The sequence below is a fragment of the Taudactylus pleione genome, unplaced genomic scaffold, assembly GCF_031769625.1.
Source record: "Taudactylus pleione unplaced genomic scaffold, aTauple2 ptg000009l, whole genome shotgun sequence".
In the NCBI taxonomy this organism is placed as follows: domain Eukaryota; kingdom Metazoa; phylum Chordata; class Amphibia; order Anura; family Myobatrachidae; genus Taudactylus; species Taudactylus pleione.
This window is the reverse complement of record NW_028284412.1, coordinates 13,705,425-13,730,458: the sequence shown is the minus strand read 5'-3', so window position 1 is coordinate 13,730,458 and position 25,034 is coordinate 13,705,425. Positions and strand designations below refer to the sequence as shown.

Below are 25,034 nucleotides of genomic sequence, written 5' to 3'. Positions count from 1 at the left end.
ATGTCAGTAGGGCCGCCCACAAACAGCAGGCGTTTGCATGGGAACGCCTCAGTTTGTGAAGCCACCCCCCCGCCACGCCTACAAAATGGGGCGAGCTGTTGATCAACATTGACAGCTGCCCCTTTTGTAGTGAGTCCCGGAGTGAGTGCTTTTTGCGCTCGCTCCGGGGCTCACGCACTGGGCCACCATTGACCCGCTTGCGAGCGCATAGCGCTTGCGAGCGGGTCTAAATCAGGCCCTTAGTTCAGACAGAAGTAATATCAATAATACCAGTTACTGAATAAAACTATATACATATATATATATTAATATATGTATATCTATAAATCCATGACACTGATGCACATTTGCACACACGTATATATATATATATATATATATATATATACATATATACACTTAAACAATCGCATCTGTAGCCACAATGCGTGCACACATATACACAGTTGCTATTGTAAATATAAACACACACAGCGCATGTTTGACTGTACACAACCCCTGCACACAGCGCACCTTTTACGCTGCGTGTAGACGCACAATGCATACTTACAAATAATCATAAATATACACGCACTCATAAAAGGTTCCTTCACATTAAGCGTAATATTAGAGGTTTTAGTAGCATATAATTATGTTGTGAAATGTATGTATATGATATTTAAGGTATACAACATGGTAGACATGGCATGTTTGGTACTATACTGACACCCTGTTTATTTCCAGATATTCAAGTCTATCAGCGAGGGAATCGCATCTTGCATTCGATGGTTTTGGATCATAGGAAATCATTGGTTAGAATGTATACTCTGTATGTAGTGTCTTAAACCAATTAAAGAAAGACAATGTAATCTCAAGAGACTGTGGAGAATTGGGACATACCCCTAGTGAACTGTCCTATGAACTGCAGCGTTCTACAAAGACCAAGAGCAAGAACCAATGGAATTATGTTTGTCTGTCTATATTGTTGTTATCATGATCTGTTAGGGTATATAGCCTGTGTCCCGGTCCCAGTCAGTAGCCATTCTTCTTGGATGACCACAGGCTTCTGGAGTGTCGACTGTTTACTGGGACCGGTGCGCATGCGTATGCATCAAGCTGTACCTTTTGTATTTAATTGCCTTTGCGCTAACTGTGATAGATCATAGCGTGTAACTTACTTTTTGTTGCAATAAGAACTTTTTGTGCTTTGGAAACACAGTTGGGCTGGAAAGCAATTATTTATTGTACGACAGGTAATGCTAAATAGTGTCTTGCGATTATTTAGGGGTAACGACGATACGGTATTCATAGTTGGGGGCTCATAGTTTGGAGGTCACGCTACCCGATTTTACACGGTAACACGGCTCTCGCTTTCTCAACAAAGTGTGGAAGGCGCCATATGCAGGAAGAACGCACTGTGTTCGAAACCTGCTACCATCTAGTGTTGAAAAACCGATAGCCGTTATTGTGTGATTTCAAAGGGGCACTGACTAGGACCTGGGGATGGGAGAAAAAAAAATCTGTTTCTTTCTTTGTTAAGTTTGGTGCTAAAGTGCAACTTGCACAATAGCATATACGTGTTTCTTATATTGCTTCCATATGTTTAAACAATCAGTAAGATAACATTGTTGTATTGATAGCGTGATTGCATTGTTTAAGGTCTCTGATACTGCCATACTGGGGAAAGGTTTATTTTTCTACACAGTAAAGGTGTTTGAAAGTGAACGTGTGCTTGTGACGTGAATAGGAATACTGTGGGTTTCCTATTGGACTAGGTAACGTGTGTCGGTCCTTAAGACTTGGTATGTGTCTGACGAGGCAGAAAGCTACTGGGTGTGTACACATAGCAGGTGTATTGCAACAAGGACAGGGATTTTGTACCTTGGAGAAAACAAGTAGGTTTTCGAAATTCGACCCTCAAATAGTGGTCGCAAAGGTCCATTGATCAGTTAGGTTCTCTGGTCATTACGGTTGGACAGCACGGTTGGGCAGAGACAATCCCTTAACTGATGAAAGTAACCAAGATAACATTGCCCGCATAGTCACCCAATTGGCCGTATATTTTCCAGTAGTAGTGAACTGGAGTAAAATTTTCACCATTAAACAGAAGGAGAGTGAGTCTGCAGCAGATTATTTCCCCCGAGCACTGCAGACTATCACCCAGTACACTGGGATAGAAGACATAAAAGACAACACACACCACAGGGAAGTAGCAGTCACGGTACTTATGGATAGTCTTAAAGACAACCTACAGACCAGGGTTAAGACCTCCCAGCCTAACTGGAGGGGAATCACGGCAGATGCTCTCAGGGAATCTGCTATTGAACATGATAAAAACATCCTCAGGAAAAGAGAAACACAAAGTGAAAATCTAATGGCTGTTAGCATTCAAGCTTTGGAAGCAATGTATATACAGCCACAAGAGACATGTACACCTGCGCAACTACATGCTCTCAGTACATACCATCCTGCGCAGCCACATACGCATCAGCAACAAAACACATATCAACATACCTCGCCTCAACACACATACCATACACAGCCTCAAACTCTTCATGTACGCCAACCCACACAACAACCTTTCAACACATATTCACGAAGGTGTTATAACTGTAATCAGATAGGACACAAGTAGAATCTGCAGGGAGAAGAGGAGGGGGCCACCTTACCAGGGGGCACCTAAACACCCACAGAAGTCAGGACAGTTCCAACAGTCACCAGCACACATAGTGGCAGTAAATGCTATACTGGAAGAAGAAAGTCAGTGCTAGGGGTCAGGTCATACCTGTAGTCTACAGCCAATCAGGTTAACTGAGAATACTAGGGAAGAACCTACAATGACAGTTGATGTAGCTGGTACTAAACATACTTTTCTTGTAGACACAGGGGTGACCAGGTCAGTGATAAATTCTCCATTAAATGTTCAGGTTACTAACAAGACCATACCAGCCATGGGGGTAACGGGTAAAGTGCAACATTATCTTTAACCAAATCCGCAGAGGTTACTATCAGACCATTACAAACCAAACATTCTTTTCTCTTGGCAGCAGCGGCTCCTACAAACCTACTGGGAAGGGATTTGTTGTGTAAAATGGGATGTGTCATTTACTGAACCCCTGATGGTATATACCTAGATATCCCAGAGAAGGTTGCGCATGAGGTAAGGGATATATTGGACATCCCACAAAGACTAATGTTGCACTCTACCGTTCTAGAGCAAATATCACCCCAGCTAAAGGAAATGTTGTTACAAATACCAGGGTCCCCATGGACCAAAGATGGACAGGACACTGGATTGATAGCAAATGTAGCTCCCATAATGGTAAATCTAAAAAGTGGTAGGCAAGCTCCAAAATTTCCCCAGTACCCGTTAAAACCAGAAGTAGAGGTAGGGGTGTATCCCATAATTGAGCGGTTATTGCAACAGGGAATTTTAGTCCGTACAGCATGTGTAGCCAATAGTCCCATTTTTCCGGTGAAGAAGGCTGGAGGGAGGAGCTATAGATTAGTACAGGACCTTAGATGGGTCAATAAAGTAGTTGAGAGCCAATTCCCCGTAGTGCCAAATCCAGCTGTCATCCTTATGCAGATTCCACCATCCGCAACCCATTTCACAGTCATTGACCTGTGTTCTGCATTCTTCTCTGTCCCTCTTCACCCTGACTGTCAGTATCTATTTGCATTCACATACAGAGGGGTACAATACACATGGACACGATTGCCCCAGGGCTTCATAGATAGCCCCAGTATTTTCTCTCAGGCCTTACACGACTGTTTGTAATCTTTTCGACCTGCTAATGGATCTGTTCTAATTCAATATGTAGACGATTTATTGTTATGCTCTGATTCGTTTATGTCATGTTTAAATGATACTAAACTGTTGTTACTTCATCTCTCACAAACAGGGCACAAGGTTGCAAAGGACAAATTACAGCCATGCCAGACTAGGGTCAAATATTTGGGACACTGTCTAACACAGGGGCTACGACATTTGACAACTGACAGAATACAGGCCATACAAACCATGACACTGCCGCAAAACCAACAGCAAATCCGTACCTTCTTGGGAATGTGTGGATAGTGCAGAATGTGGATCCCAGGTTTTTCTATTTTGGCATTACCATTGCAGGATTTAGTTTCATCCTCAAAACCCGATCGTGTCACTCACACTGAGGAGACAGAGCAGGCTTTCCTTAACCTTAAGGATAGTCTGACAAAAGCACCTGCCCTGGGAATACCAGATTATGAAAAACCCTTTGAGTTATATTGCACGGAAGCTGATGGCTGCGCAGCAGGTGTCCTCACACAAAAACATGGTGACGCTAACAAACCTGTAGCATACTACAGTAATCAATTGGACACTGTGGCAAGATCACTCCCAACGTGTTTAAGAAGAGTAGCAGCGACTGCTCTCTTGGTAAATAAGAGTGAGGATGTAGTATTAGGTCATGATATGATTATTTTTACACCCCATGCTGTATCTGCTTTACTGAATTCTGCCCAAACTAGACATGTTTCTTCAGCTAAGTTCACAAAATGGGAACAAGCTCTAATGGCACCTGCAAATATCACCATTAAATGCTGCAGTACATTAAACCAAGTAACGTATTTACTGTATGTGACTCAGGATGGACAAAGGGTGGAGAGAGGTGAGCCGCTGGTAGAAGGTGAGTTTTGCAGGTATACTGATGCACATGACTGTATGGAATATTTGAATCAGACTTTTACTGCAAGACCTGACATACGTGATACACCCTTAGAAAATGTAGATTTGATGTTTTATACGGATGGGAGTTGTCATAGACAAACTGACATGGGTGAATTATGCATAGGTTATGCTGTTGTAAATGATGAAGATGTTGTAGAAGCTGAACCGCTTGGTCCACCTCACTCAGCACAAGTAGCTGAGCTGGAGGCATTAAGGAGAGCGAGTGAACTGGCAGAAGGTAAGTCAGCTAACATCTACACTGACTCCAGGTGCGCATTCGGGTAGTACATGATTTTGGAGCTCTTTGGCATCTGGGAAATTTTATGACAGCAGCAGGCACACCAGTTGCACACTCATACCACATAAAATGACTGTTGACAGCAAATCAAAAACCAAAGGCAGTAGCCATCATTAAGTGTAAAGCCCACATGTGCAAGGAAGACCCAGTGTCACTGGGCAATAACAGAGCAGATGAAGCTGCCAAATGGGCAGCAGGTTTAAGAGTGAACATGCCAATTAACCAAGTGATGGTTTTCCAATCAATTGATGCACAGAAATTAATTGAGATGCAAAATTTGTGCTCCATACCGGAAAGGGCAGTCTGGAGATCAAAGTGATGTATCCAAGAGTCCTCTGGACTTTGGAGAGATGGACAAGGTAGGCCTGTTGCACCCAAGGCATATTACCCAACCTTGGCTGAGGTAGCGCATGGTTTGACTCACCTAGGAAAGCAAGGTATGTGCAAGTTGGTCAGGGCATATTGGTGTGCACCAGGCTTCTCCTCTCAAGTTGAAAAGAGGGCTATGTCCTGTTTGACTTGCTTGAGGAAAAATGTAGGGAAAACAATCCGTACTGAGCCATCCCACATCCCTTCGACAGACTTTCCAGGTAATACAAATTGATTTCATCCAATTACCACCTTGCAGGAATCTCAAATATGTATTAGTTTGTACAGATGTGTTTTCTATATGGGTTGAGGCATATCCAGCTGCCACTAATACTGCCGCTTTTACTGCTAAAAAGATTGTTCAGGAGTTTGTATGCAGATACGGTATCCCTAGAATCATAGAAAGTGATAGGGGTAGTCATTTCACAGGTGATGTCTTCCAGAACATGTGTAAGCTCATGGGTATTAATAGTAGACTTCACACCCCCTACCGACTGCAAGCCAGTGCCAAGGTGGAGAGGGTAAATGGTACTATTAAAAACAAACTAAGTAAGACCATGGCAGAGACTGGACTGGGGTGGCCAGAAGCCTTACCGCTCATCCTCCATAGCATCAGAACCACTCCTAGAGCTCCTCTTAATTTGTCCCCCTTTGAAATACTGTTTGGGAAACAACCGCACTTGATTGTAAGTCCACAGGACGATTTGAAAAGTAATAATGAGGTTACAGTAAAATATCTCATAAGCATGAGTACACAACTGAAGCAGCAGCAGGAGAAATTAAAATTGTTGTCACCTGATATGCCTGGAACAAACTGTCATGATGTCAAACCTGGAGAATTTGTTATGATTCGAAATTTCTTACATTCAGGTTGTCTGACAGATCGGTGGGAAGGTCCATATCAAGTGTTGCTGACAAGTACAACAGCCTTGAAAGTGTCAGAGAGAGATACTGTACCTGGGTCCATTCCATTCACTGCAAAAAGGTCAATCAAACGGTGGAGATACAAGGCGGAGTCGAGGCAGATAACGCAGACCTGTCAATTGCAAGCTTGTTCCGGGAGAGTTAAAGACTGCAGTGAGATACCTGAGCTAGAGAAATTTGCAGTCCACTATTCCAGCAATGGAATGGCGGGCTGGGTTTGCATTCCTATTTTTTTCTAGAATTCTCACCATCCTTGTTTGGTTCGGGATGTACTGTTTCTGTAATGGTGGGCAGATGAAGGAGGAAGAGGTCGATGGCAATATCAATGGAGTGGAGTCTGGAGAAGGAGTCATACATTCACAAGGGTGGTATCCAACCAAACTCAGTACAGTAATTGCTAAGAGATCTGTTATCCCAGAAACTCGGAGACAGTGTGAGGGGTTAGTGTCTGAGGAATACTGTATTTGTGAGTATTGAGGGTCCCTAATCAATGAGAGATGTCTCCAACGGTGCCAGCCCAAGTATAACCAGTATTGGGGTGAGTATCCTTTAGAGGATTATCATGCCTTGGTGGGCAAAGTCTTAAATCAGACTGAATTTTGGGTATGCTCTCACGTGCCTCAGGGACGACATAATGTAGGACTAGTACCACTCCCGTTAAATTTCTCTGAGGTTCTTGTATTACATAAGGGGAAGACGCTGGACAGAAAATGTATGTCCAAGCCTCCAAATGTTAAGCTCCATCAGTACCAGGTGGATAGATCCCTGTTAGGTTTAAACATCACCAATTCCAATAAACCAGGAAATTGGGAGGTGTCCGGGAACAATCAGACAATAACCTTTTCACACAGAGCTGATAATGAACCAGTAGATGGTGGACTTATATGCAACATTACCAGTGGAAGACACTTCCGGTACAAGTATACACTTAGGGCCTGATTCAGAGCCGGACGCAATTAGCGCTCGCTCGTCCAAAAAATAGGGGTGGCTATTCAAATGAACCGTTCGCTCTTTGCGGTCTGTTCACGCCTCTAGGTCTGAACGAGCTAACAAAACTTGCGGTCGTTTTTTGGATAAATACGCCCCCTGGCCGCTCGCATCCTACGTCATGTCCGCTATTTATTAGATTAATCGAGTACATCGACCAGCGTATGAACTGCTCGCTATTCTTGTGGTTGGTTTTTGCTACCACAATCTTGCGAGCAGTTCTTGGCTATAAAATAACCCAGTGGTCAATGACGCTGCTGTTTTAATTATGCACACCCATAAAACGCCCGTTTTGACCTTTAAGCACGCCTGCGTTCGGATCTCCACTCCCCGTTTTCAAGCACCTTCCCCTGTTACCACCCACATACGCCTCTTTCTGTCACTCAAAATAGCAGGCATTCGCTATTTAGCGAAGAAACGATTTTCGGCCGCACTGACTGGTTCGCGCATGCGTATTACAATCCATACGCATGCGCAGTTGGGCAAACATCGCTCAGAACGAGCGTACTGCCGCTTACGAGCGGCTCTGAATCAGGCCCTTAGTTCCACCAAGGTAATGGTTGACAGAGTACAGAAGGGTACTGTACAGTTATTCTACAACCTAAAACATGTATTAGTCAAATGGGAAAATCTGGGGTAGGATTATTTGTCAGAGAATTGTGTACGATGATAATGATGCATTCTATTCCTTATGTACTCCCAGATGATGTGTATTTTATGTGGAAGGAAAGCGTATAAGTGGCTCTCTCCGATTTCCGAAGGTTTAGGTTATCTGGGAAGGGTACTTCCAGAGGTTATGACCTTTACACATGGTGAAATGCTTGGTATCCATAAAAACACACCATCTCCATATCTTCATATGCATTATGAACACCGTGACAAAAGACACATAATACCTGGTGACATACATGCAGCTACACAGTTGATTAGCGAAACAACTGGTTTCCACATTTTAGTAGCACTAGATCCCACCAGGATCACGCGGGGTACTTTAAATTTTAGATACATCCAAGATCTTGCTAAATTAATAGATAATATCACCGTGATGTATGATGACACGTTCAGGTATACCAGCAAGGAGTTACAAGCTTATAAGAAAGAACTTGTGCAACATAGGCTAGTGTTAAATTATTTAACAGCTGTTACTGGTGGGTACTGTGTAACCTTGGCCACCCAGTCTGGTGTTAAGTGTTGCATGTACATCACAAATAACACAAGTGACCCCAAGGAGATGATAGACCGGAAGATGGATGAAATTCTACAGCTGAAATGGGAATTTCAAAAGAACCATAATGCTTCACTGGCTGAAGTAGAGGAAAAGATAGAAGAGTGGTTCTCTTGGTTGAACCCTGTGAAATGGTTCTCTGGTCTAAGAGAGTAGGGTCCAGGAACTGGTTGCTATTGTGGGTAAGCTCTTGATCCTCATACTTATTGTCATCTTAGTAATTGGCTTATGTGTCAGGTGTGTTCCTAATGTATTGAAGTGCGGAAAATGTACAAGGGCAAACAGAGAAACAGAGATTATGATGGTGGCAAGCAATGGTAACATGGATACCAAGGTCAAGGAAAAACTGTATTACAACCCTGAATTAGAATGTACCATCAGATGAAGAAATGAAAAAAAAAATTGTGTGGTCATGCATAGATGTATTATTAACGTTATTTTTAAACATCCTAGATAATGTATTCTCAATCCCCCCCAAAATTCCTTTATAGGTTCGATGAGATCCCACATCCCACCAATGATCCCTATAGATCCACAGATGGCATATAAGGGTTGTTTTACCCTCTTTTGAAATGCATTATTAACGGTTCAGTGACTTACTCATGTCGCACCATTTATAACCTTGAATAATACGTTATTATGCATGACTACAAAAGGTTAAGAACAGGTGTGATAGCTTGTTGATTGCTATCAAAGGGTGGTCTGTCGAAGCTGGATGATTGGCTGAGATCAGATCTTTGAAAATATCTGAAGACGCCATGATTGCGTTGTCTGCATGATGCTATCTGGCGTAGTCAGTATAATATCATTGTGTATGGCGCTATTTAGCGTTGTGTACATCTGCCCTGTTACTGCACACTGTTAAAGTCTTTACATAATAAATGCGCACGGATACACATATGTATTTAAAGACTTTATATATATTTAAAAATGCAAGGTTTGGTCAGTGCTGGGAGACAAGTCCTGTGGACATGTCTGTGACTAGTAATTGAAAAACGCACACATACTGTGAGGTGCAGACGAGTGTTTTGAATGAAACCATTGTCTTTAAGTCTGACTATCATTGTATGCCTAAAGGAACTAGCATTTACATTCCAAATAGGCTGGAGAGGCCTTTGATTACATTGTGATTCCATCAAGTATCTGCTGGCCATCTCCATTGTCTGTCATTTTTGAACTTAGGCCCTGATTCAGAGCCGGATGCTCTGACAGAGCGCTCGCTCTGAATCAGGGCCGGGCTATTTGTTTTTAAGAACGGTCTCCTGGCTGCTCGCATAGCTGTGGTTGACCACCCACAGCTATAGCGAGCAGCCAGGAAGATGGTCGCGATGGTCAAGACCATCACGACCATCGGGCTTGCGACGAGACCCTTGTGGTAGGGTCTCATTGCCGCAAGCCCTAGAGAGATTTTGGCTCTAACAGAGCCAAAATCTCTCCCACTGACATCACTAGTGATGTCAGTGGGGCCGCCCCCAAATGGAGGCGTTCACATGGGAACACCTCCGTTTGGGCAGCCACTCCCCCGGCCCGTCCACCAAAGGGAGCGAGCTGTCACTCAACATCGACAGCTCGCCCCCTTTGTTGCGAGACCCGGAGCGACGGAGTGCCCGTCGCTATCTGGGTCTCACGCATGCGCACTGGCCCACCATCGACCCAGTTGCGGGCGCACAGCGCTTGCGACCGGGTCTGAATCAGGCCCTTAGCTCAGATAGAAGTAATATCAATAATACCAGTTACTGAATAAAGCTAGATATGTATATATATTAATATATGGACGAAAAAGATCAGTGGCACTTGGAGCTTTAGCAGAGATTTGTTTAATGTGCACCCAGACACATGTCACCAACGTTTCGGGGGAATGCGCCCCTTTGTCAAGGTAAAAATGTATACATGTATACATGTGTATACATTTTTACCTTGACAAGGGGGCGCAGTGCCCCGAAACGTTGGTGACATGTGTCTGGGTGCACATTAAACAAATCTCTGCTAAAGCTCCAAGTGCCACTGATCTTTGTCTTCCTACTGTTATTTCACAGGAGGCACTGGAGTACTTTTGCTGCGAGTTTAGCAGAGTGCCAGTCCGTTGGTTTATTATTATATTAATATATGTATATATATAAATCCATGACACAGATGCACATTTGCACACACATATATATATATATTGTGATAGGATCACTGGTAAAGTGGTCTGTGGCAGGTACATTTGTCCCAGATTCCTGTCTTATGTGTTTTAAACCCCCAGGAGAAAGTCTGCAGTGTGGCAGGCTTGAGTCTCGGCTTTTTGAAAAGCCGGTTTGGGACCTGGGGGTTGTGGGTGAGAGGAGAGGGAGGGCTCCACCCACGGCCACTCCAGGTTTTGGGCCTTGCAGCCTGGTAACAGGCTTGTTAGGGTTTCCACCTGAGAGTGGCCAATATAAGCCTAGTGTGTTTAGGGCTGAGTGTCTCACCTGGGAGAGCAGGCAGGGAGTTTGCTCAGAGACACTTGAAAAACCTATCCGTGAGTGTTGTGCTGTGCCTTTGTTGCTGGTGAGGGCATTAGGCCCTGCCAGGTTCTGGTAGTGAGGGAACCACCTGTAAAGTTAGAGCCCAGCCAGGGCTAGGATTTGTGTTTATGGTTTCTTTTTGTTGTTTCTGTTTTGCACAATAAAGACTGGCGCCGACCAGCTTGTACTCGAATCCAGACTGGCGTACTGTTTCCCAGGTGCTGTGTGTGTAAGGAAGGAGACCTCTACCCAGGAGAGGGACCCCTAATCTGACTGTGTCACAATATGGTGGAGAATGCGTGCACCCACACACACTGAAGTTGCAGCTAGAGGAAAACTTTCCGTTTAAAAATTAAAGGGACAGACACCCAATTTGTGAGTGTGGAAATAACGCTGTGTCCTTGGAGTCCCATAGAGGAGGCGTAAGCCAGTGCTCAGAGAGGCAAGGTTCAGCTTCCAACCTACACCCCAGGACAAAATGGAGGACATTTTTAAGGCCTTGCTTCAAGCTACAGCAGTTCAGCAGGAATCTACCAGGGCTCTGCAGGAATCCAACAGGGTGCAACTGTTGGCCTTGGAGACAGCCCAGAGGCAACAACAGGTTGCCATCGAGGAAACCCGCCAGGCCTTAGCGGAAAACAGCCAGGCCATAAAAGAGGTGGTACAGCACCTGGTCGCCCGGCCCAGAGATGTTAATACTGGTCCTCCCACCACCACTCACTCCGTACGAGCCAGTCACTTCCTCCAAAAGATGACTTCGGGCGATGATGTGGAGGCCTATCTCGCCGCATTTGAAAGAACGGCCGAAAGGGAGAGTTGGCCCAAGGAGCAGTGGGCAAGTCTGGTGGCACCTTTTTTGTCTGGGGTGCCACAAAAGGCCTATTTCGACTTATGCCTGGCTGATGCCAAGGACTATAAAAAACTAAAACAGGAGATCCTAACTCGCTTGGGAGTCACCACCTTTGTTCGTGCCCAACGGGTCCACCGCTGGGAGTTCCATATGGACAAGCCTTCACGTTCGCAGAAGCATGACCTCGTCCATCTGTCCTCAAAATGGCTACAGCCCGAGACGCTGACGGGACCACAGATCGTGGAAAGGGTCGTGATGGACCGATACCTGTGATCGTTACCTGCGACTCTGCGCAAGTGGGTGAGCCATGCAGACCCTAAGTCCGCGGACCAGTTGGTCGAGCTGGTGGAGAGGTACGTGGCGGCTGAGGAGCTGATGAGTATGCCCCACCGAGCCCCGATGGCACACCGGCGAACTCCCACAGACACTGGTAAGACTGTTCCAGAGGAGAAGGGTGCTGGGCGGTGGAATGTACCTAAGACTGAGGGTGTAGAACCTGGAGACAGGCCTGCCGGGCCAGGAAGGTTCTTGCCCCGTAAACGACTAGACATTAATATGACTCAGTGTTTCCGATGTGGTGGCTTCGGCCATATTGCCGCTAATTGTTCACTTACAACTGAACCTATGCAATGTGATACTGCTCATGTCTACCGCAGGGGGTCTTTCTTTGCACAGACAGCCTGTACGGCTGACCGGCAGGCTGAAACTGATAAGCACGTGTGTGTACTCACTGTAGATGGCAACCGAGTATATGCACTGTTAGACTCTGGTAGCTTGGTGACACTTATGAAAGCTGAGCTGGTGAACCCTTTGAGGCATAAGGGGAAAACTGTTGGTGTGACCTGCATACATGGGGATACTCGATATTATGTTACTGCCGAGGTGAACATCGAGACACCATGTGGCTCTGCTATAGTTTCTGTGGGTTTGGTGCATGGTCTGATGTACGATGCAATATTGGGGAGAGACTTTGCTCACTTCTGGAAGTTGTGGGAAAGCCGTTTTGTTCCAGAAGTGAACAACCCCGATCCATTTGAGAAGGTTGTCGATGTAGTGGAGGAGGGAGTTTCTTCTGAGTCAGAGTTATTCCCTTTTTCTACTATGATTGGCGAACTAGAGAATGCGGAGCGTGACGGTGTCCCGCCAACTGATGTACCTCCCATTGAGGTGGGAAGTGTTGTTGGGCCAGTTGATCGTCTGCCTGATTTAGAGGTCAGAAGAGAGGTCTTTGCCGTGGAGCAGTTGAATGACCCTACTTTGGTAAAAGCCAGGGAGAATGTAAGTAGTTGATGGTAAACCCGTAGACCCTGATAGTCCTTTGTCCTATCCCCACATGGCAATGTGTCAGGATTTGTTATAGCAGGTGACTAAGAAGGGGGAAGATGTTGTGGAACAGGCTCAACAGGCACAGCAGAGGGTACACAACCGCAATGCTCGGTTACGCAGCTTTGCTCCTGGGGACAGAGTGTTAGTGTTGGTTCCCACTGTGGAAAATAAACTTTTGGCTAAATGGCAAGGGCCCTTTGAAATCTTAGAAAGAGTGGGACAGGTCAATTACAAAGTTTAGCAGCCATTTAAAAGAAAGCTGGAACAGATATACCATATAAATCTGTTAAAGCCCTGGAAAGATAGAACGGTACTGTCGGCCGTCCGAGCCCCTCCAGTAAATCCAGGGCCCTTAGTTCCCGAAGTGACAGTGGCAAAAACTCTGTAGGCAATTCAACAACAAGAGGTCAAGGAGTTTCTGATCAGAAATAGGGTGCTGTTCTCTGACGTACCTGGGAAAACCTCGGTCATTAAACATGACATAATCACTGACCCAGGGGTTAAAGTTAATCTAAAGCCCTATAGGTTACCAGAAGCACAAAGAGAATCGGTGTAGAAAGAAATTAAAAATATGCTAGAGTTAGGGGTTATTGAAGAATCACATAGTGAATAGTGAATGGTCAAGTCCCATTGTGTTGATTCCAAAGCCCGACGGGAGTGTGCGTTTCTGCAATGACTTCCGAAAGTTGAACAGTGTTTCAAAATTCGATGCCTACCCGATGCCAAGAATGGATGAACTGATTGAGAGACTAGGGACGGCAAGGTATTTAACCACTCTTGACCTAACCAAAGGGTATTGGCAAGTACCGTTAACCGAGAGTGCCAAACAAAAGACAGCTTTTTCAGCGCCAGAGGGCTTGTTTCAGTACAAGATGTTGCCCTTCGGGCTACATGGGGCACCTGCTACCTTCCAAAGAATGATGGACAGGATTCTAAGGCCCCATAGACGGTATGCGGCTGCTTATCTGGATGACGTGGTCATTCATAGTCCTGATTGGCAGTCTCACTTACCCAGTGTACAAGCAGTGTTGGACTCCATCTATAAGGCAGGTTTGACAGCCAACCTAAAAAAGTGTTGTCTAGGCATGGAGGAAGTAAAATATCTGGGATACACCATTGGCAGAGGCCTGATAAAGCCTCAGCTCAATAAGGTTGATGCCATACAAAATTGGCCACGGCCTCTGAATAAGAAGCAGGTGAGAGCCTTCTTGGGAATTACGGGGTACTACAGGAGGTTTATACCCAACTTTGCCACCATGGCAGTCCCACTGACTGACCTGACCAAAGGCAAACAAAAAGTCATGGTAGAATGGAGTCCTGAGGCAGAGAAAGCTTTTCAGGAGTTGAAAGTAGCGTTGTGTTCCCAACCAGTCCTGATGACTCCTAATTTTGACAGGGAATTCATAGTACAAACCGATGCATCAGAAGTAGGTATAGGAGCGGTCCTGTCCCAGAACAAGGAGGGTGAGGAACACCCTATTTTCTATCTAAGCAGAAAGTTGAATGTACATGAAACTATGCCACAATGGAGAAGGAGGCGTTGGCCATAAAGTGGGCGTTAGAGGCTCTCAGGTACTACTTGGCTGGAAGAAAGTTCAAATTGACAACTGATCATGCCCCTTTGAAGTGGATGTCCGAAAATAAGGACAGTAATGTGAGAATTACGAGATGGTTCTTGGCGTTACAAACTTTTAAATTTTCAGTGGAACACAGGCCAGGAAGCCAGCTGGCCAATGCAGACACGTTGTCACGCGTTCATTGTTTGGGGGCTTCAGTTGTTCCGCCTCCAGGGGTCGAAACAAAGGAGGGGGATATGTGATAGGATCACTGGTAAAGTGGTCTGTGGCAGGTACATTTGTCCCAGATTCCTGTCTTATGTGTTTTAAACCCCCAGGAGAAAGTCTGCAGTGTAGCAGGCTTGAGTCTCGGCTTTTTGAAAAGCCGGTTTGGGACCTGGGGGTTGTGGGTGAGAGGAGAGGGAGGGCTCCACCCACGGCCACTCCAGGTTTTGGGCCTTGCAGCCTGGTAACAGGCTTGTTAGGGTTTCCACCTGAGAGTGGCCAATATAAGCCTAGTGTGTTTAGGGCTGAGTGTCTCACCTGGGAGAGCAGGCAGGGAGTTTGCTCAGAGACACTTGAAAAACCTATCCGTGAGTGTTGTGCTGTGCCTTTGTTGCTGGTGAGGGCATTAGGCCCTGCCAGGTTCTGGTAGTGAGGGAACCACCTGTAAAGTTAGAGCCCAGCCAGGGCTAGGATTTGTGTTTATGGTTTCTTTTTGTTGTTTCTGTTTTGCACAATAAAGACTGGCGCCGACCAGCTTGTACTCGAATCCAGACTGGCGTACTGTTTCCCAGCTGCTGTGTGTGTAAGGAAGGAGACCTCTACCCAGGAGAGGGACCCCTAATCTGACTGTGTCACAATTTATATATATATTTACATACACTTAAACGATCGCATGTGTAGCCACAATGCATGCACACATATACACAGTTGCTTTTGTAAATATAAACACACACAGCGCATGTTTGCGCTGTACACAACCCCTGCACACAGCGCACCTTTTACGCTGCGTGTAGACGCACAACGCATACTTACATATAATCATAAATATACACGCACTCATAAAAGGTTCCTTCACATTAAACGTAATATTAGAGGTTTTAGTAGCATATAATTATGTTGTGAAATGTATGTATATGATATTTAAGGTATACAACATGGTAGATATGGCATGGTTGGTACTATACTGACACCCTGTTTATTTCCAGATATTCGAGTCTATCAGCGAGGGAGTCGCATCTTGCGTTCGATGGTTATGGATCATAGGAAATTATTGGTTAGAATATATACTCTGTATGTAGTTTCTTAAACCAATTAAAGAAAGACAATGTAATCTCAAGAGACTGTGGAGAATTGGGACATACCCCTAGTGGACTGTCCTATGAACTACAGCGTACTACAAAGACCAAGAGCAAGAACCAATGGAATTATGTTTGTCTGTCTACATTATTGTTATTATGATCTGTTAGGGTATATAGCCTGTGTCCCGGTCCCAGTCAGTAGCCATTCTTCTTGGATGACCACAGGCTTCTGGAGTGACGACTGTTTACTGGGACCGGTACGCCTGCGTATGTATCAAGCTGTACCTTTTGTATTTAATTGTCTTTGCGCTAACTGTGATAGATCATAGCGTGTAACTTACTTTTTGTTGCAATAAGAACTTTTTGTGCTTTGGAAACACAGTTGGGCTGGAAAGCAATTATTTATTGTGCGACAGATAATGCTAAATAGCGTCTTGCGATTATTTAGGGGTAACGACGATACGGTATTCATAGATCATTAATCCCTATTGAGAAAGGGACCACAAGAGACATGAGAATGGAAAAAGAAATTTAGGAGAGATTGTTGTTGGTCATGGAGCATTTGTATGCATTATGTGCCCATTTCTCATCAAATAATATCTAGTAATGTACACTCACTCTGCTCTGCTGTATAAACACACCAAATCACAGATGCATGTTGGGATGATGGGTATTTATTTATTTATATGGTAAGAAAAAAATGTAAACTATTAACTCATTGTATCATTTCCTACAGGCATTATGTATCCTTTCCACATCCTGCGAGCTTTATTAACTTTTTTCTTAAAAAAAACAAAATATACATTTACAATGACTTCTCCATAAATTTAACAGGAGAGAATTGCATTTTGCATTTACCACTTTGCAAGATTAAATTAGAGCTTGTGATGTTGATTGGGTTCCCTGAGCATGGCACAGCCATGTGTTCTGCATCCTTTTATACTTCATATACTTCAGGATCCCCCAAGCATGGGTTTCTTTCAGGAAACCCCTTGGCTTCCCTTAGCAATCTGGTGTCCTCCGTGGTTTGAGGCATATTGCAGCATCAAATGACCAGTGAACATCAGCTGTATCGCAACATGCATAAGAAACCCTTGGAGTATTTCAAAAAGGTGAATGCAAGCACAGGGGAGGTCATTGCTTGCCTTGAGTAAGAGCAGAGTAATCACAAGCAGATGCTGCTAATTTCATATTGTAAAAGTGGTAAAGTCCTCCCCCCTCCAATTCCATGGTGTTGTGAATAAAGTTTAAATGAAAAGGGTTAGAATCTTATATAACAAAGCTTCCAGTCCAGAATCCTGGAATCACAACTTAATAAATTAAATTTAAATGCAACAATGTCAATTGACTCAAATTGAAACAATGTTATATTTAAAGAAACATTTAAACAATGAGATCTACATGTAAAATGCTACACAAGGCCATGGTTGGATCAGAGCCAGTTGTCATGGTATAAAAAGACATGGGGAAAGTTCAAACTCCTTAACTACAGTAATAAGACAAGAGAAAAACTCTCCATGTCACACCTCCATGCTCCTACTGTACATGTAAACTGTCCAGCAATGTTTATAACTAGATGGGCTTCCAGGGGTGAGGACTGTCTGAAGGGGAAGCCCAACATCAATACAGAAGTATCTACAACCATAAATTACTGGTAATATTTTTATTTGATGCTATAACACAAGCCTGTATATATTAACTTTACACGTTCACATTTTCTCACATATATTTTGTTTCTGTCTTTACTGTACTGTGGATACTGGATAGGTATCTCTGCAATATAAATATTCTTACTCTACTTGTATTCATGTTATCATGCTCAAAACATCACCTGGATAAATATCTAGTTCTCTATCCATGTATTCAATGTCATTTATGCAATTTTGTTTATTTGCAACTTTTTGGGGCTTTATAAATAATTTAAAATAGCAATGATCATTATGCACCAAATATATCTGAAAACATGCATATCTGATCATGTATTATTTATCAAACAGTACACTCCAGACATATATAAATAAATACAAATCAGATTGGTCCGCAGACTAAACAAACTTAGCTTTTAAAGGCCACAGAACCTAATCCTTTGATGCACACCTATAACACTGTATATTTTTGAACACTGAAACATATTAGTTACTAAGTACAAGAGATAAATTACACATTGTTATCAATACAATGATAACATTGTCATGTTTATGAACATAAGCATATGCTACACAATCACGTTCAGCAATCAGCCACTACCAGAAACTAAAGGAAACTTCAAAGCACATATTACTATTATGTATATAGGATTAATGGTGTAAATGCAACAGAGTGGCCTCTGTAAAAGAGTGGCCTCTGTTTGTAAAAGTGGGAAAATCAGCTCTGGATACAGTATATGGAGATGTTAGTGAAGCATTACAGCTCAAATTTTCTGAACCTATTATATAATATACAACATAATTTTCCATGTATATAAAGAAAGACAGAAGATTACATACAGAACACATGTATAGAGGCAGATGGACTCTGCTACAAAGATTAAATCCTCATGTATATACAGTACGTTTGTATTTGAGATGACGGCAAAGATTACAATACATCTCTGATTGTCTGTGAAGTAAAAACAGACCTTCCAGATTTATCTTCCAGCTTTTTCTATTTTAATATATTGTATAATCTCCTTTCTGTGATCAGATATACATGAATAAGCATCTAACTCTAGCTACAACTCTATTACATCTCATGTAGCAGGTATCCAATGACTATGCTATGTACTACCACTATAAATATTTCTCCTCTGATTACATCACATGTATCTGCCACATGCGTTTTGTCACCACACCACTTCAGCAGAACACCATCCTCTTTTGAGTACCTATTTTTTTTTTTAGAATCTATATGTGTATAAAATAATTTACATATATTCTTCTTCTTCTTCTTCTTCTTCTCATAAATCATTTGTTCACCATATGCAGCAGGACATATCTAGACACTAAGCTTACACCACAGATCTATAGTATATACTGGCATAATGATAGCCTTACCAGTATGGTGTCACAATGTTGCCATGTTTTAAATACAGGCAATGCAGGAAATGAAGAGATGATGCTGTGATATGTTTTGTTATAATTGAACTAATCTTTACAGTATCCTAGCTGCATAAATGCAGAGCAAGGCCCACTTTCCTCAGTAGCAGGTCTGCCAGTGCTCCTCCCCTTACAGTGCATAGCAAAACCAGTATCTAACCATCTAATGATTTCTCTACCAGTATACCTAAACTTCTGCTACTCTATAATCCCAAAGCTCTTTTATCAATCTCATAATTTACCTGTCTTTCTTTCACCATATACTACACCTATTAATTTTATGCTGAAGCGATACTTGTACATGCTTGTACCCCCTACTCACACGACCAACATCTCTATCACTCCAGCAACCATTTTCTTCAGGCATTCCCCATTTTCCCTTTAGAATATCCAGATGCTCTTAATTATACCTATTTCTTATTTTTTATATTACATGTCTATTCCTTGTCCCCAATTTAAGCACCTATTATTAATTGTCATTTTAACAAAACACTTCTATTTCCCTTTACCCAAATGTCATTCTGGCCTCCTCCAATAGCCCTCCCCCAACTCTAATTCATCTCACTTATCTATTTCTGCCAAAATCCAGAATAGTATTGTCTACCCAGAGCTCATTTCTTAATCAACACAATCCTACCAGCATTCTGTCACCACTACTACACCAATCTATAGCAACATGTCACTATCCTGGGCTTTTTCCTTATTCAAAACTATGAGACCTTTAGTAGCTTGTCTACCCTATCCTCACCAATACATCAGTTTTCTCCATTTTCTGTACCCCTCCCACGTATCCCAATCATCTTACCTTTGTGCAGAACAGACTAGAAGGAGTGTAGCCAAAGCTGAGAGAATTGCTCCAATCCAGCTCTCTCTCCCCAAACTCAACATTTCCACCTGGACCATGGAGTGAAGAGGGGGTTTTGGATGGAGGGGGAAAGGGATGGGGGTGGGGAAGGTCTTATATTTCCTGCAACCCCTCAATAAAAAAATGCAAAATCCAAAATATAAAAATGAATCCTTCCTTTATGAAAAAAGGGAGAATATTTATCCTCCCCAAATTTTAAGTGAAAATGTAAGAGAATGGGGTAGGAGCAAGTAGAGAGGCTAATCCTCTTCCTTCCCTGTAACAGAAAAGACATGAGAAGCCAGACTTCAAATCCAGAAGATGGTTGGACTGTGCGTTTCTTCAACCTCTATTTTTCTTTCCTTCTTCCCTATTCCTCCATCTGCATTTTGTTCATGGCTCCTGTAAGCCAGGGTGAAGGGGGAGGGAGGGTGATCTAGGTAGCAAATTGGGATCTCCCCCTTTGTACCTTGCTCCCCCTTTTTTGTATGTTGCTGGAATTGAGGGGGGTCTGTGTTTTGCCCCCTCTCACACCCCCTCCTCTGTCCTTTCTTCTGTACAGGAGGGGGATGAAATGAAACAAAAATGGGGAAAATAAAGGAGTGGGGGAAAAGGGTAAGCTTCAACACAAGGAGGAGGTGGAGGGATGCTCCATTATATCTGCTGCAGAAGGATCTGACTACTGCACATTGTGTGGAGGGAGGGGTGAAGGAGGGACGGTGCGATAGAAGAGAGGGGGAAGAGACAGGAGGGTACGTATAGAAAACGGAGGGAGTGAAGTGAGGAAGCAAAGGAGGGAGGCAGAAAAAATAGGAAAGGAGGGAGAGAAAAATCTCTGGGCATATTGGAATTCTGACGTCATATGTGACAGTATTAACTCTTTCCTGGAGGGATCCAACCTCTTTTTCTCACAAACCCCCTTCTGGAAAGAGAACTTGTGCTCTGGGTACAAATGAGAGTGGGCACTATGGTGCAGAGGAGAGCTGTCCCAGGTGCTGAGCAAATTAATTAGGGTAGCGAATAAATACTGTATAGTATGTAAATATGGTGTGTGTGTGTGTGTGTGTGTGTGTGAGTGTGGTGCTAGAGTAATGACATTTCTTGATTGTCTCGTGTTAAGGCATTGCACATGACATCAGGTTTATCAACATGTGAAGTCCACTCAATATTTTGAGGTATTCTCCTGTCTCAATGTATGTCATTATTTATCTCACCTGCAAGACTCTGCTAATATAATGTAACTACAGAATCACAGATTCAGATTTGGGTTTATTATTTAAAACAAAAACGTATTCCCAGCGTTCACCCACTCTCATCCCTCCTCCACCTTATACCCTAGTGAATACGAATTATATGATAATCACAGCTCTGACAGCCATACATGGATACATGTTAAATACATTTTATTTAAACCAATATATCATGCGGTTGTAGAGAACACAAGAGCCGCTGTCATCCAGAACAAATCCACGAGCATATATGTAATGTACAACACAGTGTCGCCGGGAGGATGGAGAGGGCTTCTGTTACCATTTCAGGGCAGAAACGGTGCATATCTGTCTGGTACATAAAACTCCGCATTTCTTGTTCTGCGTTTATTTTATAGCTTATCATGTTCTGTCTATGCAGCTCTGCAGTTTGCCACCTGGGGAACGCTGTCATTGGGAGTTTTTAGGATATACTCCATTATCTCATTTGTACGGTGTCATTGTGGAAGGAAGAACATACTACATACATGTCATAATCCATCATACGTCTGTTGCGAAAAGCTGCCACTTATAACAACATAAGTCAGCCAAGCATTAGCCTTAGGCAGCAATGAGGCTCTGAGGTGGGAATGTCACTAGGATGGATACATTTATCATGGGATGTATACCGTGACATTTCATATCTTAATTAATATGGAGTCGTTTTTGCACTCATGTTTCTTTGCTGTAGACTTGCTGCTGTTACACATACGTAGGCCTTAGCTTTGTCTCATAGGTCAGTCCTGTCACTCAGTCTCTCAGAGCTAAGAATAGAAAGCTCCTCCTCTGCCAACCAATTTCTCCACATAACCAACATGCCCAAAGTTCTTTTATTGTACCCTGGAAGGATATAGGTGCTTTCCTGTTCTCTTTAATCTCCTATTCGTTTCCATTTATATAAAATAGTCATCACACATTGAATTCCATCAGGGTGGAAACCACTGCACCTGCCTTGTGACTTTGTGAAAGCCTGCACACAGGGAAACCCCCAGGTGGGTTGTTGCATTACTCTCCATTACCCATCCCATGTATATGTCCCCCTGCCCGTATTTCGCATAACACTGTATAGGTTTCCTACCCTTGTATGCTGCACAGTTTGCAGAAATCCCCCCATATAGATAAAAAGACCACGTTTTGGGGTATACCCCGTTTCTCTATCGCCAATGCCGGTAATTATCTTTATATCTCGTTCTTCAAATATGATTCCATTTGTATCACACACACTGTACCACTTTATTTCTTTTGTGGTATTACCCTGCCTATTGTCATCTCTAATTCACACACACAGTCTGGAATAAGATTTATCATGTACATTCGTCTTTTCTTTTCTAGAAAGCCTGCTCCTAATGAATTCCAGTCCGTGTCTTTCTCCCAGTTCTCTACTCACACATCCCGTTTTCTATCCATATTTTATTTCTCCCTCTCTATATTGCCCCCCTCGTTTCACATAACACAGGAGCATCCCCTCACGATGCCCAGGGAAGAATCAGACTGGTTGCCGTGGAGATGATGGATGCTGCAGCCGTGACGACCAAAGCTAGTGTTACTATTGGATAATATTACATAGGAACCTGTAGAATTCATTCATTCTTTCTTTCTTTCTTTCTTTCTTTCTTTCTTTCTTTCTTTCTTTCTTTCTTTCTTTCTTTCTTTCTTTCTTTCTTTCTTTCTTTCTTTCTTTCTTTCTTTCTCTTTCTTTCTTTCTCTTTCTTTCTTTCTCTTTCTTCATCTATACCTATAGATGGGCAGTTAATTCTAAATTACAAAAGGAGGTAATCTGGTAAACGAAACGTATACTTTTCTTTGGGAAGGGTCGCAATTATTTTTAAACGTTAAAGCAGTTAAAATTGTTAAGACTGGTTCAGAGGATATCTACAGTAAATAGATGGTGTCAATGGGAAAATAATGACCTAAGTCCATGCATTGCACCTCTGATAGGGCCCCATTTATCAATGATCGCATTTGCAATGTGATCTGGGCATGACATTACCACCCCCATGGTCACATTGCATCATACTGTTGCACCGCAATGTATCATCCATCACCCGCAGGGACAGGAGCTGCGACGTGCCCAGAGTGCTGCAGGGAGAAACCCGGCTAATTAGGCTACAACAGGCTAAAGCCATCTTCAGATGTTGTTAGCTGCAAGGGCCAATCTCTGGAAAGCATCACTTTCTGGAAGTTGGTAAATATGGCAGCAGCTGACAGGAATGGAGGGATCTCAGCAGGTATTGGAGATATCTGCTGCGATCCCTCCTTGATACATGGGGGTGATACTAAATATTTGCTGAATATTTGGTGCAGAAGACACATTTGGATACAGGTGAATTCACACATTCGTCCAACTCTGCATGCACTCAATGAACTTTGCCTATCTGAGAATCCCCCATATGGCTCTGCCTCGTTGGAACGTACTGTATGTATGCTTGGGGTCATTGTAACGCAAACCACTTGCACAGATCGTCAAACATCACAGTTGTATGTAAACCATAGGGATTGCATACAATTCTGAATCAAGCCCATGTTCTGTAAATTGGTGTACATTCAGCTATCAGCTCCTTTGTCTGTGGAGTTTTCAAAGAAATAAAGGACAAAGAAATCGTTAATGTAGAATTATTGGATAGTGACTTTGGGCTCTATTAACATTATTTTTACTAAAATAAAGTGAAAAAGGGTGTTTTCACACCCATTTCACATTATTTTAGTATCACCTATAATTATTACAGGGCAATTGGCGTAGAATTTGTAAAATTCTACTCCAACCCCTAAGTATCACTTATTTTTAGTAAGCAGATCGCATTTCCCATAATTGTAATGGGAAATGTGATCTGACCAAAGTTACTAAAACTAAATTGTAAAAAAAATACCGGGGAAAGCCCTGTGATAATAACGCCACCTGGGGGTGGCGTTATCCAGGGTCTCCTCCAGTTACCGGCCTCCTACTCTGCTCTAACAGGGAGAGCAGAGCCCGGAGCCGGTCCCAGTGATCAGCTGTGTGGTGTAAACCACAAGCTGATCTCTGCTATAAAAAAAAATAAAAATTCACTTACCTGACTCCAGGGACCGGTGGCCGGGGCTCTGGTGATGTTCTCCCTCCGGTCAGCTGGTCTCCCATGGTGCACTGGGGCCCGGTCATCAGGTGATCGGGTCCCAGTGCAGTATGGGACATCAGCTGACTGGAGGCATGGAAAACATCACCGGAGCGCCAATGAGTGCAGGTAAGTGCTATTAAGGGAGGGGGGTTGCGGGGGGGTTTCCGCGATCATGGGGGCGGGGCTTAATGACAAGGGCAGGGCTTAGCGCCGGGGGTAGCAGCGGCGGCTGGTCGGCGAATGCACGGGCACTTTGTCATGGTATTTTTTGCAAAAATACCGTGACTAGTGTGCGGAGGGGATTCGCAGGGACAGAGCTTTATCACAAGCTCTGTCCCTGCGAGGGATTTGTAGTAAATCCCTGTGATATTGCCTGAATTCGCAATACGAATTCAGTCAATAATATCACACTACAATTTGCATTACAAATGCGGATTGTAGTAAATAGAGCCCTTTATGAGATTGGTGAACCAAGTCATGAGAGACAGGCTCTCTTTTCACCAACTATTTCTTGAGTGGTATTCAAATGAGAAAATTTCTAATAGACACCCAACTTTCTTCTATGTCTCAGGTTTAATTAATTCATTTATTCTTAGTTTTAATAGAAACCCAAAGTCCACCTGCATGAAGTAAATTTGTCCCAGTTAACAGTATGTTCAAGACTCAACCCAATTACAGATCATTTGGCAAAAAACAGCCCTTATAATGATTTCAGATTGATTAATAGGATACAAAAATAATTTACAGCCATATGTCAGAAATATC

General features: G+C 43.2%; 1 protein-coding gene across 1 annotated transcript in view; it reads right to left on the bottom strand.

The window, feature by feature from the left end:
- The window catches only part of LOC148542784 (gamma-aminobutyric acid receptor subunit beta-4), a 366,337-nt gene extending 346,348 nt beyond the window's left edge, over positions 1-19,989 (bottom strand). Inside the window, exon 1 of the mRNA XM_088466801.1 lies at positions 19,892-19,989. Within this exon, the coding sequence (XP_088322927.1) occupies positions 19,892-19,989 (98 nt within the window). The remainder of the gene's footprint in view (positions 1-19,891) is intronic.
- Between the last annotated feature and the right edge of the window lie 5,045 nt (positions 19,990-25,034).